Source organism: Manis pentadactyla, chromosome 11 (assembly GCF_030020395.1).
Source record: "Manis pentadactyla isolate mManPen7 chromosome 11, mManPen7.hap1, whole genome shotgun sequence".
Taxonomy (NCBI): Eukaryota; Metazoa; Chordata; class Mammalia; order Pholidota; family Manidae; genus Manis; species Manis pentadactyla.
In genome coordinates, this window is record NC_080029.1 from 121,944,199 (window position 1) to 121,960,501 (window position 16,303).

Genomic DNA, 16,303 nt, shown 5'->3' on the forward strand with positions numbered 1-16,303 from the left:
GCGGCTCTCGAGAACTACGTTTCCCAAGAAGCTTTGCGCGCAGGGGGCCGCGGTGGCTGATGGGAAGGGCATACGTGCTGGAAGCCAGCTCCGGTGCGGGAGGATGGCGGCTCAGCAAGGTGGGCTTCTGGCCGGGCTGCCAGCGAGCGTAGGAAACCTTTTCCTGTCGCGTCCTGGGGACCCTTCCGGACTTGATATGCCAGGTCGAACCCACCCTTGGAACTCCGCAGAAATATGGATGGGCGCTGGGCAGAGGAGGGGGCACCTGCGATGGGTATTGAGCCGTTATTACAGTCTTTAGATGGTGGGCGGGACCACGCGTGGGGCACTGCGAGACCAGGTGCCTGGAATAGGTTCTTCCCGCTGCCTCCCCGTCACCTCAACGCAACTATCTGCCTCACGTCAGCAGAAGAGCCTTACGGCCCACTTTACAGATGGAAACATTGAGGCCTGATGTAGAGAAGGGTCCCAACTAACAACCTGCAAACTCTCTATTTGACCTTGTCCCCTAGACGAAACCGTTACCATGTGTCTGGTTTCCCCAAGACAGGGTCAGGGCTCAGGAGCGGAGTGGTGGCTGACCCTTTTTATATGTCCCCAGTATTCCCACTTTCTTGCGTGGTGCAGCAGTATGCCTGGGGAAAGATGGGTTCCAGCAGTGAAGTGGCTCGGTTGCTGGCCAGCAGTGACCCACTGGCAAGTATCTCAGAGGACAAGCCATATGCAGAGGTGAGACCCTGGGCTGTATTTCACTTCACCGGCAGGTGAGACCAAGGGACTCCACTCAGAGGGCCTGAGGCAAGTCCTGTGGATTAGCTGGGAGAGGGTACAGCAAAGAGGGAGGAGGCCCTTTGGGCTTTCCACATCAGTGCAGGTTGAAGAACCCATACGTGGCACCAAAAGAAGGGTGTTGTGATAAAAGGCTGGGATTTCCAGTACACTCCTTCTCCCAGCAACACTCAGCACTTACTGAATTTTAATTAAGTCCTTTTCAACAATTAAGATTTTCAGTTTGACTAACTTTTACATTTAATAACCTAAAATATGTCATTCTCCTATTTAGTAGAGAAAAGGCAAAGCATAGGAACGTTTTAGCCTCTACTTCTAAGAAATGGAAAAAATGAATGTTACCCCCTCACAGAGCCATTTGAGAGTCGGAGCTTTTCGGTAACTTGGCAGTGCAGGTGTCATTCCCCTCACTGAGCAGGCAAGGAAGCTGAGATCCAGAAACAGGAAATAACTAGGCCAAGCCTCCATAGCTCGTAGACACAGAGCGTGGATCAGAGCCTGGGTCCCCGGACTCCTGGTGTGCTGGGTTCTGCTCTCTCCCTGTGTGTTTACGTTGGTGTGAGTATTTATTCCCAGTCCTGGGAGGCCCATCTCAGAACTCAGTTGCCCTCTGGGGAACACAGGGTAACTGAGATTGGGGAAGGCTAACTGGGGGTGCCAGGTTCTTCCGTCTTCCAAGTTTCCTGTTTTTCCAGCTGTGGATGGGGACCCATCCCCGGGGAGATGCCAAGATCCTTGACAACCGAATCTCACAGAAGACCCTAGGTCAGTGGATTGCCGAGAACCAGGACTGCTTGGGCTCAAAGGTCAAGGACACCTTTAATGGCAAGCTGCCCTTTCTCTTCAAAGTGCTCTCTGTTGAAACAGCCCTGTCCATCCAGGCACACCCTAACAAGGTATAAGATCAGAGTGGGGCACAGAGGTCAGGGTAGAGAAGAGCTCGTGTCAAGGCTCTCCCATGACTTTTATTGCTGCTTTTACTACACCCGTGCCAGGCTCCAGCCCAAAGCTAAATCCAAGCCTCATGACTCCCAATTTAGCCCTGCAAGGCCATATCCTGGTGACACATGCTGGCAGCAAATTCTAAGTGGACAGCTGACCAGCCTGCACCAGGGGAGCTTCTCCAAGCTCCCCCTACCCAGCCCAGTACTATTCATATCTACCATTTTCCCACCTGCTTTCTGGCAGAATTCACTTTTCAGGGTGGGGCAGGAACCCTAGCTATTACCTCAGCTCCACTTCCCAGTGTCTTTCTGCACAAGTCTGTGTCACAATCTAAGCATTTGTCCAAACTCCTCATCTCTAACTGTGGAAATTAAGACTCAGAGAAGAGAGGTGTTACCCAAAGTCTTACAGCTTGTTAGGGTTAGAGCTTGGTTTGGTATTTGGGTTTCCCAATTTGCAGCCCAAGCCTCTTAGTCTACTCCAGCTCTCCTCCAGATGTGGACCATGTCTCTGCCGTGGGGTTGGCTGAACCCCGAGTTTCTGCATTATGCCTTAACTGGGCTTGTTGCCAGAGGTAGGAAGCTCTGGTGACTGGAAAGGGTAGAAGCAAGGGCTGTGTGGGACTGGTGTCTTGCAAGGTGATGGCTACACTTTGACCACCCTCCTCTTCCCTGGCCATCCCACAGGAGCTGGCAGAGAAGCTGCACCTCCAGGCTCCCCAGCACTACCCGGATGCCAACCATAAGCCAGAGATGGCCATTGCCCTCACCTCCTTCCAGGGCTTATGTGGCTTCCGGCCAGTTGAGGAAATTGTGAGCTTTCTGACAAGTAAGTTTGGGAAAAATCCTGAGTGCATGCATATTGGGCCTAGGAGATGCATGGGCAAGCCAGGGCATCACTGGAACAGTGGCAGCGAACAGAGGCTGACTATCACAGGAACTCAAGGGCTGGTTGGCTTCATGAATTCTTGAAGGCCCCTGTGACCAGGCTCAGGTGTGGTTGCTGAGGGCTGACGGTGAGCAGTCGGTTTCTATTTAGCACCGCCTTCCTTCTTGGTTAGGGGTGGGATGGGAAGGCCTCTCTAACTTCCCACTGTGCGAGGGCCATTTTGCCATTCCTGATACGGGCCCTGGCCTGGCCTTTTTGCAGAGGTGCCCGAGTTCCAGTTTCTAGTTGGAGATAATGCAGCAACACAGCTGAAGCAGAGCATGAGCCGTGACTCCCAGACCATGGCCTCTGCTCTGCGGAGCTGTTTCTCCCACCTGATGAAGAGCGAGAAGAAGGTGGTGGTGGAGCAGCTCAACCTACTGGTGAAGCGGATCTCCCAGCAAGGTGGGTAATGTTACAGGCCTAGGTGAAATGTCCGTTCTGGGCCTCTGGCAGAGTCACCAGGCTGTGGGGATAGGGTTCTCAACCCCTTTGCTCAAATGAAATACTAAAGTGGGCCCAACTTAGGTGGCCTGTTAGCAACTTAGCATTTTTTTAGTCTTTATGGAGCAGAGCTCTAGGTTAAGTGCTCCTTCCTGACTGGCTGGAGACCAGCTGGCCTAAAGGACAGGATGGCTCCCATTTGGCATCCTGAGATTTCCGCAGCCTTGCAGCTGCTCCCCAAGGATGGATTTGTACTCTGGGTCTACAGAGCAGGGAGGGAACAAGAGGGTCCTCTCCTCCAAAGGCCTGGTGCCCAGAGCTCTCAGTCAGTAGATTGTTCCTTAAGTACCTGCTCTGTGCCCAACCTTGTGCTAACTAAGGAGAGTTCAGGAAATGACTCTGATGGGTGTGGTTGTGTCACCTTTGGGTTGAGGAGTCAATACAAGCAGTATAAAACAAGGCAGAAGGGACTCTCAGCTGTGCGCTTACGTGGACACATCGTGAGGCCCCACCCCCTTCTCCAGGCGCTCACAGAGCTCTTCTTCTATCTCTGAACATTTTCCCAGGTACCTTTGAGCCACAAGGAACTATTTATTTTACTCAAGCATACCCTGTGCTTTGTTTTTTGGTGTTTGCTCTGCTTGCATGCCTCTCCCTTTAAGGGGCTTCTTATACTCACAGCAGAACTGATTACTCCTGCCTGGAGCTCCCATAAAACCCTGTTCGATCATAGGCTGTAGTTATGTGAGCCTGTATCATCACAAGCATACTTGTTAAAACGGGTCTTCTTCAGACCAGGGACCTGTTTTCTTGACCTTCTGTGTCTCCAGGCCTTAGGCAGGCATCCGCCGCGTCTGCATGGGACTCAGTGCGAGTCTCTAGCCTAGTCCAGCTGGTCTCACTGTGGCACTGACCTACTCTGCTTTTACTAATACTCCCCTCCCTTCTCTGCACACTCAGAATACTCGGCTCACCTCTGCCTGCCTCCCCCAGTTCCCAACAAGCCTCCCCTCGCTCTACCCCAGGCTGAGCTGACTCTCCTGGTTAGGCTCCGGGACGCACTTTGGCTCTTGGGGCTTTTTGCCTCATGCTGTCTGGGGTGACCGGTCATGTTTGCCTGGGACTGAGGGACTTTTGGAGATGCAGTACTTTCAGTGCTAAAAGGGGAAGGCCTGGGCTAACGGGGACAGTTGATCACCCTACATGGAACTCTTGGGTTTTTCCTACCTAGATTTTGGATGCTTAGAGCAGTGGTTCTCACAGGGACATTGGCAATTGTCTGGAGATAGTTTCCATTATCCAAACGTGGGTTGGGGGTGATGGTGGTACCTTGTGGGTAGGGGTCGGGGATGCTGCCGAACACCCTACAAAGCACAGGACAACCCCCACAATGAAGAATCATGTGGCTCCAACTGTTCCTAGTGCTGAGATTGAGAAACACTGTCTTAAAAGGAGTGCACTCTAGCCCTTTGAGTGCCTAGTATAGTGCTGGGCATACAGATGATCAAAAGGGAAAAATGGCATCGTGTGGGCTGGAATGTCAAGGCAGGCTGGTCCTGAGGGCTGGGAAGACACACCCACCAGTTTCTGGACTCCTGTGGACGGGGACTTCCCCAGGATTCCCTGGCCAAGGTGGGACTGTGAACACCACTGAATGTTCCTGAGTGACCTTGGGGTGTTGTGACCTTCAGTGACTGCTGGAAACAAAATGGAGGACATCTATGGGGAGCTCTTGCTGCAGCTACACCAGCAGTATCCAGGTGACATTGGATGCTTTGCCATCTACTTCCTGAACCTGCTTACCCTGAAGCCAGGGGAGGCCATGTTTCTGGAGGCCAACGTGCCCCATGCCTACCTGAAAGGAGGTGAGCCCTACCACCTTACCCCTTGGGCCTTCCCCATCCTGACAAAAGGAGGAGAGGATGGTTGAGACCTCCTTTAAGGTGCTACCCAACTCTGACCCCCCCGAGTTGCTGGGGTCAGTAGGGATGGCCATTGCCAGCTTGGTGCTGGGTACTGCTGGAATCTTTGCACCAACCTGTGAGGTCACAATACTCTCATGTTAAGCTCTGTCAATGTGTGTGGGAACCCGTTTTAACCCAGGCTCTATTGGATGAAGCCTATCTTCTCCCTCCTGCACCAAACCGCCTTTGCATATCTGTCCTGTCTACCTAGAGATCTTTATGTTAAAATATACGTTGCCACAGGAGGGTGTTGGATTTTCACTGTTGGCTGTTTATCCACTCATGGACAGTATGGTAGAAGTGGAAGAATAGAGTTTGGGGAGGGTTGGGGCTCCCCAGGGATTAACATGACTCCCCCTGACAACAGCGAGTGACCTGTCACCTGTTTCTGGTATCTGATATTCTAGCCCATTCTCCCAGAGAATGTAGTTCATGCATTTTTAACTGTGCAGGGAGTTCATGGTGCTCAGGTTACTCCAGGTTACTTTGGTCCAGCCCTGGAGTACCAAACTCCTAGCATCCTTCATCAGCTTAGCACATCACAACTGTTTGTCCCCAGACTGCGTGGAGTGCATGGCGTGTTCAGACAACACAGTGCGTGCAGGCCTGACACCCAAGTTCATCGATGTGCCAACTCTGTGCGAAATGCTCAGCTATACCCCCAGCCCCAGCAAGGACAGGCTCTTTCGTCCAACACGGAGTCAGGAAGACCCCTGCCTCTCTATCTATGACCCCCCTGTTACAGACTTCACTGTTATGAAGATGGAGGTGAGTGGGAGGCCATGGTGGGGAGCCTTAAGTATAACATGAAAAAGCCTGGCAAAGGCTACAATGTGGAATATACCTGGGGCTGCGTTTCCTTTCTTTTCATTTGGTGCGGCGATGGCCATGGGCCTGCCCACTCCCCTCTGTACCAGGGACCAGACATGGGCCTCCATGCTGACAGGACCTTAGCAGTGGGGAGAAGGTGCCAGAATTCTCACCACCCTTCGGGTCTTCTTGGGCCCCCATGAATGACAGGAGCAGAGACCAAGCTGCACCATCCTGTTTGCCTCCTGCCCAGGTCCCTGGCTCTGTTGCTGAATACAAGGTCTTGGCACTGGACTCCGCCAGCATCCTCCTGATGGTGCAAGGGACAGTGACAGCCAGCACTCCCACAGCACAGGCAGCAATCCCCCTGCGGCGGGGCGGGGTGCTCTTCATTGGGGCCAATGAGAGTGTCTCACTGCAGCCCGCTGTGCCCGAGGACCTGCTGATGTTCCGTGCCTGCTGTCTGCTGTAGGGGCCACAGCTTCCCGGCTCTCCTCTGCCAGTTACCCTGAATCCTGGCCAGTCTTCTCTCCTCAGGCCCGGCCCCAGCCCCTTCCCTGCTCTGGCCTCTTGGGATATACCCTGGATTGATGGGGTAGAATGAGCTTAGTGAGTTCTGAATAGGCCTGAGCTGACCTGTCTTCCTCCTGGCATGAGGGCCACATGTGGGGACTAACGACTGACGCTCCCCTTGTACGTTCCAGCCTACAGCCAGTCTGAAAACTGCAGGAGGGTAGGTGATTAATTTCTAAGAACAGGATTCTGGCCCTGGGACTGCCCATTTCCTCAACTGCAGAGGGGAAAAGGGTAGGCCTGTGGACTAGTGTTGCTCATCGTCACCCTCTTGCGTTGTCAAAGCAATTAAAGATCACTTGTGTTGAGGCTGTGGGTTAAAGAGCAGTTCCAGTCCCTGAAGTGGGCTGAAAGAGCCTTCCCTAGACGTTGTCTAGTTTTTGTCTTAGTTCTGCTTCAGATCGCTGCTGGGGTGGGTCCAGACCCCTTTCATGGAAAGGTGTGGAGACGCTGCCCGCTTTAGCCTCAGCTGCACAGCTTGCAGGCTGGTCTCAGGCCCTCCAGCCCTGCAGATGTGGAAGGTGGGTCAGAGATACGCATTATCAATGCAAGATTCTTCTCTCCGGTGTATCAGTTGGCCTTAGGGCAGGGATCAGCAAGCCAAAGCCTGCAGACTAGACCTGGCTGCACCCTGTCATTTACATACTGTCTGACTGCATTCAGGCTACAATGGCAGAGTGGAGCAGATGCCAGCAAAGCCAAAAGTATTGACTGGCTCTTTACATAGAAAGTTTGTCAAGGACTTCTGTAGAGCGCATTCAGTCCTGGTGTCCACCATATCTATGGAGACTCAGGGACAGGATGATCCAATTCACATTATGAAGGGAAACCTACCTACTTTTCCTAAACTGGCAGGAAGCATCTACTCTCTCTGTACCCACCTTCTAGAGGTGGGACACACCACTGCAAGAGGCTGCATGGCTGGCTGTTTTGCCTCTTAAGTTTCTGACTGGCAGTCTTAGTCCTGCCACCCCAGACTAAGCAGAGATCCAGGCTATTAGCTCCTTCCTGTGGGATAAGGGGTGACTCGCACAAAAGGATCTTTCTGGGCTACTGCCCACACTAGATCCCTATACAATGGAATTTCAGGAAACTACCTTCAAAAAGGGTCTGGCCAAACTGTTCTAGGTGTTTTGGCCTCCAAATTTTCTTCAGCTTAAAAAACAAAACGAAACAAACCTGGGAAGGGTCTGCTAAAGGAAACTATAAAGAGCAGTGATGTACAAAAAAAAAGGCCTATTCCCTCCATGGTCTCCGGTGAAGCAGGCCTGAAGATGATGCCTGTGGAAACAGCAGAAAGGAGAGGAGGTCCTAGAAGGAATGGTTAGAGTTGGGGCTATTAGGCAATTTCTTCATTTTTGAATTCAGAAGGGGCAACGATTGCAGTCTAGGCCTTTCTCAAAAATCTGACTGCCACACAGACGGCTCAACTAGCATGATTGTATTTATTCTTAAAAACTTACAGAGCTATAGAAGCCTAAGCCAAGAGTTCTGTAGAGTACTTTGTAAACACCAGAGTACCACTCCCGTTTGTGAGGTAAGCCGGAATGGGCCTTCTCTCCTAGGCACTATCTCTAGCAGGACACCCAGCACTCTGATGAATTAGGGCAGGTTGGCTCTGGGCACCTTGGTGCCTTTATTGGTGACATTTTAGCCTGTAGCCCCAAACTACTGACCATTTCTACGCTGCCTCACTGTACTATCCCCAGTTCCAGGTTCCTGCAACTCTTTCCACAGATGTAGTGCCTCCCCCATGGGGTCAACCAGCTCTAAAACATCCTCTCCATGGACAGCTATGGCCAAACACTAGTGTCAATTTACAGCCACGACTACCTGGAGGCCCTCGTCATAGGGTCCTGCTGTCAGTCTCTCACCTATGGCAGCTGCCAAATACTCAGGCTGCTCTGTCCTAACCAGCTCTCCCCCAGAAATGTGGCCCCACATGGCTTTCCATTTTAACCACCGTCTTTACTCTGTTTTACATCTGAGCCCTTTCTTCATGTGCACATCTCCACCTCTGCAGAAACCAGAAAGGCTTGGGTATGATCTCTCTGGATGGGCAAAGTATTCAGAACGGAGATGTTCTCCCTCCCTGCAGGCATTTGCACAAAGTGCTCAGAATGCTGGACACCTGTGTAGAGTTGCAGCATCCCATCCCAGAACGGAGTCCATCTGCTCCCCCTATTCCCCAGATCCCAATCTGAGGTGCCTGTGGCCTCTGTGCCATTTCCCATCTGCTGTGATGCTAGACTGTAAAATTAAGTTAGCTGCAGCCCCCTGGATACCATATATTCCTCTCAACTTTCTGTGATTTAAGAAAAGCACCAAGATAGATGCCAATCAAGCACTGGTAAGAGTATCCTCATAAGGATAGTCAATGGACAAATGACTAGGCCTTTTTACCTGATGTTCTTACTAGTCACCTCATAGTCAAGCAACAGGAGTCCATGCCATCCCTCATATACCTCCAGTAGTCACAGAACAGCAAATAAAGCAACAGGCTGAGCACTTCCCCATGTGGGTCTGCACCCCAATCCTGACTCCCATGCCTCTTAGGCTAGGAACCCTGTCCACTCCCGTTAAGTCCACACCACAGTTCTAGGTGAGGCAAAAAAACCCACCACAAATAACAAAACAAACCACTGAAAAACTAAATTCTAGGGAGAGGCCTGGTACAGCAAGAGATGCTACCTAGTGGGGGTCACAGGAGACTATGCCTGCCTCTGCTGCGTTCAGAGCTGAGAGGCTGTGTTGCACCTGAGAAGCACCAAGTAAGGGAACTGCAGGTCACTGATCTTCCCAAGGATCGGTGCCTTCCACGATTTGGGGGCTGACCGCAATCCCCACTGCACTATGCTAGGCCCACGCTGAGGTGAAGGCAAACCCTCTGCAACAGTGGATTATCTCCTCAGGCAGGTGGTTGGGAGCTGGCACATGTCCCTCCGCCCGTCCAGTCTGTGATCCTCCGTCTATGTCAATGCCCACACATTAGTGCCAGTGTACTTATCATCTGCTGCTACTCCAGTTCAGAAAGCTAACCAAATAGGAGTGCACCTGACCTCTCCCCGCAGCTCCCTCTGCTGGCAGCCAAAAACTGCGGGTTCTGGGGCAAGCTCCAAACCCTTCACCCAACCTTCAACTCAAATACCGGGTAGGGAAACTAGCCAAGTCCAAGGTAAAGAATGGTGACCAAGTAGGCAAATAAAAAAACGTACATAGTGGAGCACTTTTTTCTCTAGGGCTGGGCTGACCACAGTCACTAAACCCACCCACTTGGACCAGTTTGGGATGCTGCAGATCCAGAGATTCCAGAAGCCTTGTTCCTGCTGTGCCATCAAGCAGCCCTACTATAGTCAAACAAGTACAACTGGAAGAGGGCCAAAGGGCTTTACTTTATGCTTTCTTGAAGGTCAAACATGTAACCCACCATGGAGCTAGGAAGAAGAGGAGAGCAATGGAATTTCTTGAACTGGCCCCACATAGTTAAATTATTTTTCAGATTCCCACCACAAGCTATAAAGTGCTATTTTCTGCCTCCATACACCATTCAGCACAGCCTTGACACACAAGCTCTCTCCCTCCACAGAATATGACAAATAGCAGTCAAGATGTCTCCAAGTTTTTCTGAGCCAACTCTGCCACTCATCATAAGAAGCAGAATTCCTCTGTTCTTGTCCTTATTAAAGTAGAAACTGCAGAATTCCACCTGTTGCCCTATGGCCTAGATGGGGCCTCTGGCCTGAGAAGCACCAAATAAGGGGGAACTGCAGATCACTGACCTTCCCAAGGACCAGTGCCTTCCATGACTTGGGCTGACAGCAATCCCCACTGCACTATGTGACCTATGAAGGGCCAACAGGGCTCTGCAAGCATGGTGAGCAGGGCCCATCTTAGGGAGTTATGCCTACTGGAGGGCGCAGGAGGAAGAGTCCCCAAGACAGCACCAGGAGCCGGAGCATGCTGAGGAGGCCACAGGCTTGGGGGGAATGAGGTCCAAGTCCTCATCATCTGGAATCTCATCCAGGTGATACCCATCCTGGAGCAGCTGCCGATTCACATCCTGGTTCACCTGCTAGGAGCAGGAGAGGAGAGAACTATAAGCCAGACTTCAAATCAGAAATAACTGCTGCCCTAAAAGCAGACCTACATTCTCTTCCTGGAGTTTCCTGGTCACGCTCCACCCTCAGGCCAACCGCATACATCCTTGGACTACAGAAGGAAGTGCCACCTCTCCTACCTGTGCCTCACCCAGCAGTCTACAGAGCACCAGTGGCCTGAGCCAGTACTCGCCAGGCTGCACTGTCATTCACCCCCAGGAAAGCTGCTCTCTCCCTGAGGCATCTGATGTAAATATCAAATTCCAAATTATGTTTGAAAGTCAATACCCTGACCATTCCCGCTGGGAACCCTAGTTCCCTCCAAGGGTGATCCCTATGAATGCTAAAAAATATGGGACAATGATACCAGAACAATGGGGGAGAAGAGCAGAAGAGCGTGAGTTATAGAGAATGGGGTGGGGAGTTGCTCTGCACGGCTGGTTAGACATGTGATCTTCCAGTGCTCGCAGAGCCTGTTCCCTGCAGAGTGGAACCTGTCAGCCTGGCTTCACCAGTTCTGAGCAGAAGGAAAATGAGGCTGGGAACAGTGTAAGACTTTCTCTGGCTCTTGGCTAACTTTTCTTCTTAGTTTTAACAATCTTAGGCACTCATATATTCAAGAAAGATACAACTTACAAACTGTATTCTTTCTGACAGAAACTCAGGGGTGGCTAAGGTTTCCAGGAGAATAAGGACTATCAGCCGTGAACAGGCATGTCCCCAGCACTTCATCATGGTCAAAGGCAGTAAAAGCTGAAATGCCAGAACTTTACGTCCCGTGGTTCTGCCTGAGACAATCACTCAGAAAACACGTCCAAAAGGCCAGCCCGGGAGTATCTCAGATGCAACAACTGAAGGAACAGAAGTCGTTTGGCCTGGAAGAATGCAGGCTTGGTGGAGGATGGCCAGGGAAGGGACAGGAATGCCGTCTCAGATAAAAGGCGATCACAAGGCGAACGAGAATACTGTGTGACACTGGGGTCAGGCCTAGGGCCACTGAGTCCAGGCTGCTGGAGACATTTTAAATTAACAAGACTTCTCTAAGAGCTATCCAAGAAGGGACTGTGTATGTGTGTATGTTGGAGGGAGCGCAGGCAGCAAAACTGCTTGGAGCTAGTGAGTAACCGATTACAAGAAGCATGCAAGCAAAGGGGCTGGTAAACACTTCACTGGAATTTATCAGGAGGATTTCTTTTCTAAGTGGTAGCCTAGACTAGAAGACTTGAGAGGTCATTTGCAGCCCTAAGGGTCTATGGTCTGGACTTTCTACAGCCCTCCTCAGACACACCTATACCTCTGCTGGGGGAAGAGGCAGAGTAGAAGACTGGAAAACAGACCAGAAGTTTGGCACAGTGCTGTGCATACAGTAGGCACCACACAAACACTTGGCAGTGGCGGTGAAGCTGCCTGCAGCCTGGCCCCATGCAGAAAGGCGCTCTGGACTTGCCTCTGCAGAGGAATACCCGGAGGAATATCTGGTTTCCAGCTCCTCATCACTAGGAGAAGAGGAAGATGGTCAGTTCAGGGGGATGCCTGTGGAGTACAGCTGCAACGGCAAAGTGGAGAGCACGCAAGGGGGTCTAGAGGACTTGTGAGCAAAGACCACATAACCTACAACTTAAGCCCATCATCTGCCATGAGTACAAATTGCTCCTTCAGCTGGCTCCAGCAGGGACAGGGTCACCGCCCCTAACAGTGCAGACATAACAGGGCAGGGTGATTCCCCCATATAGGCTGGCGCCCCAGATCCAAGAGCAGCACGATCACCTATGAGCCCTCTAACCAAGCCTTCTTGGGAAGCGGCGGTGCTCTCTAAAGGAGACAGCCCTGGAACATGCACGAAGGGTCTTGGAAAAGGCAGGGAACAAGCGATTTGCAGTTTTATTCAAGTCACTCCTCCAAGGGTGAACTCTCCAAGGAGAACACTCACCTGTCAGAGTCGAGGGACACCAGGTTTTCATCCGGACTCTGACTAAGAGCAGTATAGCCTTTGTTAAACTTCACTGACCTGAGGGGACATAAGGGAAGAGAAGCAGCACAGATGAAGCACCAACACTTCACAAGGGAAGCCGGAGTCTCCGCCCTTATGGAAAAGAACTGACCACACTCCTCCCAGCTCGCTTTCCACCTGGGCCCAGCCACCACTGACAGGCACGTGTCTGGCTACAGCTCCTCAGAACACGCGTTTACCCACACCACTCCCCCGACTGCTGAGGAAAAGCACACCTCCTCTTTCATGAATCAGGAAAAGCACCCCCTTCCCACAGCCCATTTAACCAGAGAACAACCACAAAAAACCAGCAAGTCCTGGGCAAATCCCTTCGCCTCTGAGTTTTAGCTCTTATCTGTAAAGGAGGCACTGGATAAGGTCGTATACAATCCTCAGAGCTTATCATTCTGTCAAAGAAAAAACACAGCCCTGGCTGTTCCCCCACTGCTCCCTGTCCTTGCTCCTGGGGGTCCTGGCCACTCCGCTCCTCCAGGGATTACACGGCTACCAGTCCTGCGCACTGACAAAGCTCTCATTCCGAAGCCTTTTCCCTCGACACCATTACATCCTTAAAGGAAAAGAAAAAGGTCGTTTTTCATCTTTCCCATTTTAACACAGTGAACCTGACGGTTAGGCACCAGGGGAATCACTGGTTCGGCCTTAAACTCCGTCTCCCAGCCCGAGGAGGAAGGTCCTCTCCGGTAACTGCTCGCCCAGAGGAGGCCGCGCCCACGGAGACCTTTTCCCTGGAGAGTCGGGGCGGCTGGGCGAGGCCCCCAGCACGCGTTTTCTCCGCAGAACCGCCTTGGCCAGGTCTCGGTGCTTCTCTGGAAGTCAAAGGGCGCGGGTCAGCGGGGTCTTCCGCATCCCACCGTGTCTCCCTAACCCTAGGAACCCGCTCTTGCGAACAGATTTGCGGGGGTCGGCTGCAGGTGCCCGTCCGGGGTGGCCCCAGCGGGGCCCCGGGGCCCGCCCCGGCAGACCCACCGGACGGCACTCACGCGGCTTGGCCTGAAGGGAAGGCGCACGCGTCACCATGTACGGCCCCCGCTTCTCCACAGCCCCCGGGGTCCGCTCCCCCAGCCGCCGAACTCCGCTGCTTCTCGCCCCGGTGGGCACCCCAGCAGCTCCCGCCGCGCGGCCCGGGGCCCCGCCCGGCTGAGGTCGCGGGACAGAAGCCCGCGCGGCCTGCCTGCCGGCTCCCGCGGTAGCCATGCCTGGCCCCGCCCCTCTGGGCCGCGGGGCCGCGCCGCGAAGCCAGGGCGCTGCGGGCGGGGACGGGGCGGGCCCTGCTTGAGCAAGATGGCGGCGCGCAGGCGCGAGCGGGGCCCGCGCGAACTGCCCAGACCCTCCGGATGTCGGGCTGGCGCCACTGTTCCGCCTTTGGAGGTGGGTACCTTACAGTCTCTCCTGCCCATGCCAAGGTACTTGCCGTTGGACTGAGGCTGCGAATGTCGAAACCAATTCTCTTTATTCGAAATTCGATGTCGATACTTACGGAGGACCGCGGAAGTGCGCCCGCCGGCCCGAGCCCGCTACTTCCGGGCGAGCACGCGGTCACCGCAGGGCCCCCTCGAGGGGCATTTTGCCGCAGCCGCTGCCCTCAAGGGCAGATCCTGGGTTGAGCCGAGGAGAGGTGCATCAGGAAGGAGGGGGTCAGTGCTCTTCTGCAGGAAAGGAGGCCGGCCTGCGACCGAGGGGTTCAGGGACGGCGCGGGGGCCACACGACTGGACTCAGTGTCGGCCGATCCACCCAACGCCAAACCCATGTCGTTTCCGACACCACGTGGTGCTAGACGCCTTGACGGGGGCCTGGCCCTCTAGGCCTCAGTTCCCACATTTTAAAGTGAAACGTATCACTACCCAGCTTACAGCGACAAACACGCGCGACAGGCTTTGGAAAGAAGTGTGAAAGCGCGTTGAGTCTGTGTGTCCAGGCAAGGAGCTGTCACAGCCCTGCCCTCTCTGAGCCCCGAGGGATGTGCTTGTGCCTGTGGCTGGCTGGAAAGAAGCTCCACAGCTTTGTAGAGTTGCTAAATTTCATGAGGCTGTCCCGAGACTGATTTATTGGTCTTCACAGGGTAGGTCAACAGGGGGGAGCTTCTGAGTCCCCAGGGCCACCCAAACACGAGTGGCACTATCTATGCCTTAGGAAAGGAGAAAATAATTTAGGGTTGGAGTTTTTGTCAGAATCAAGCACAGTGGAATGCTATTTTGGTAGATTCTACCCCACCTTTTTGACCACCAAAAACAGCATTTCATATGGCTCAACTTAATATTTAATCCTCATGATCTTCCATTGAAGCCAGCTGTTAACTCCAGTTATGCAAATGAGGCTTAGACTTGGTCAGATTGACCAGGTAAGTGGTAAACCTAGAATTTGAACCCAGCTCCCTGTGAACTCCAAAGAAGTGGTTTTCATCATGTGTCTGCTGCCTGTTAAAGTAATGGGGACCTCACCTAGAGCCAGAGAAAATGTGATCAAAATCCACCTGAAGTCACAGAATCTACAGGAAGACTATGAGAGAATCTGCTTTCATCCTTTGGGGCATGGCTGCCAGCTTTCTCAACACAATTTTTTGAAGGGACTGTCCTTTCCCTGTTGTCTATTTTTGCCTCCTTTCTTGTAAATTAATTGACACAAGTGCATGGGTTTCTTTCTGGGCTCTGCTGTTCCACTGACTGATTTTTTTTTAATGCCAACACCATACTTTTTGATTACTAAAGCTTTGTAATATAGTTTGAAATCAGGGAGCGTGATGCTTCCAGCTTTGTTTTTCTTTCTAAGTATTGCTTTGGCTCTTCAGGGTCTTTTGTGGGTCCATACACATTTTGGGATTCTTCTATTTATGTGAAAAATGTCAGTGGAAGGTTGATAGGGATTGCATTACATTTATAAACTGCTTTGTGTAGTATGGGTTTTTAACAATATTAATTCTCCAAATCCATGAACACAAGTATCCTTCGATTTATTTGGTTCTTCTTACTTTCATAAATGTCTTCCAGTTTTCAGTGTACAGGTCTTTTACCTCTTTGATTAAATTTATTCCTAGGTATTTTATTCTTTTTCAAGCAATTGTAAATGAGAGTTTCTTGATTTTTCTGATAACTTTTTTTTAATTGGGTGGGGTTCTGTTTTTTTTTGTGTGTCATTAATATTACAATTACATGAGCAACATTTTGGTTACTAGATTCCCCCCATTATCAAGTCCCCACCACATCCCCATTACAGTCACTGTCCATCAGTGTAGTAAGATGCTATAGAAACACTACTTGTCTTCTCCGTGCTATACTGCCTTCCACGTGCCCCACACACACATTATGTGTGCTTATCATAATGCCCCCTTTTCCCCTTATCCCTCCCTTCCCACCCATCCTCCACAGTCCCTTTCCCTTTGGTAACTGTTAGTCCATTCTTGGGTTCTGTGAGTCTGCTGCTGTTTTGTTCCTTCGGTTTTTTTCTGTGTTGTTATACTCCACAGATGAGTGAAATCATTTGGTACTTGTCTTTCTCCACCTGGCGTATTTCACTGAGCATAATACCCACTAGCTCAATCCATGTGGTTGCAACTGTAGGATCTGTTTTCTTCTTATGGCTGAGTAATATTCCATTGTGTATATGTACCACATCTTCTTTATCCATTCATCTACTGATGGACACTTAGGTTGCTTCCATGTCTTGGCTATTGTAAATAGTGCTGTGATAAACATAGGGGTGCATCTGTCTTTTTCAAACTGGGCTGCTGCATTCTTAGGGTAAATTC

At 51.7% G+C, this 16,303-nt stretch overlaps 2 protein-coding genes across 8 annotated transcripts; one reads left to right on the forward strand and one right to left on the reverse strand.

The window, feature by feature from the left end:
* Positions 1 to 6,761, forward strand: MPI (mannose phosphate isomerase). Of its 3 annotated transcripts, none has more exons than XM_036907706.2 (8): positions 1 to 119; positions 602 to 729; positions 1,485 to 1,595; positions 2,421 to 2,562; positions 2,884 to 3,066; positions 4,797 to 4,970; positions 5,629 to 5,837; positions 6,133 to 6,761. In XM_036907706.2, the coding sequence occupies exons 1-8, from the start codon at positions 104 to 106 to the stop codon at positions 6,349 to 6,351; spliced, it is 1,182 nt and encodes a 393-aa protein (XP_036763601.1). In that variant the 5' UTR covers positions 1 to 103; the 3' UTR covers positions 6,352 to 6,761. The 3 variants fall into 3 exon arrangements, with proteins under 3 accessions (XP_036763601.1, XP_036763600.1, XP_057344965.1); XM_036907705.2 differs by having other exon boundaries at positions 2 to 119; positions 1,485 to 1,685; XM_057488982.1 differs by lacking the exon at positions 1 to 119 and adding an exon at positions 250 to 274 and having other exon boundaries at positions 1,485 to 1,685.
* Positions 6,762 to 7,881: 1,120 nt separating this feature from the next.
* FAM219B (family with sequence similarity 219 member B) lies at positions 7,882 to 13,843 on the reverse strand. 5 transcript variants are annotated; one of them, XM_036907710.2, is made up of 5 exons: positions 13,541 to 13,830; positions 13,279 to 13,366; positions 12,480 to 12,557; positions 11,997 to 12,045; positions 7,882 to 10,521 (listed from the first exon to the last, which is right to left on the reverse strand). In XM_036907710.2, the coding sequence occupies exons 1-5, from the start codon at positions 13,752 to 13,754 to the stop codon at positions 10,357 to 10,359; spliced, it is 594 nt and encodes a 197-aa protein (XP_036763605.2). In that variant the 5' UTR covers positions 13,755 to 13,830; the 3' UTR covers positions 7,882 to 10,356. The 5 variants fall into 5 exon arrangements, with proteins under 5 accessions (XP_036763605.2, XP_036763604.2, XP_036763607.1 ...); XM_036907709.2 differs by having other exon boundaries at positions 7,882 to 10,524; positions 13,541 to 13,828; XM_036907712.2 differs by having other exon boundaries at positions 10,345 to 10,524; positions 11,887 to 12,045; positions 13,541 to 13,837.
* Between the last annotated feature and the right edge of the window lie 2,460 nt (positions 13,844 to 16,303).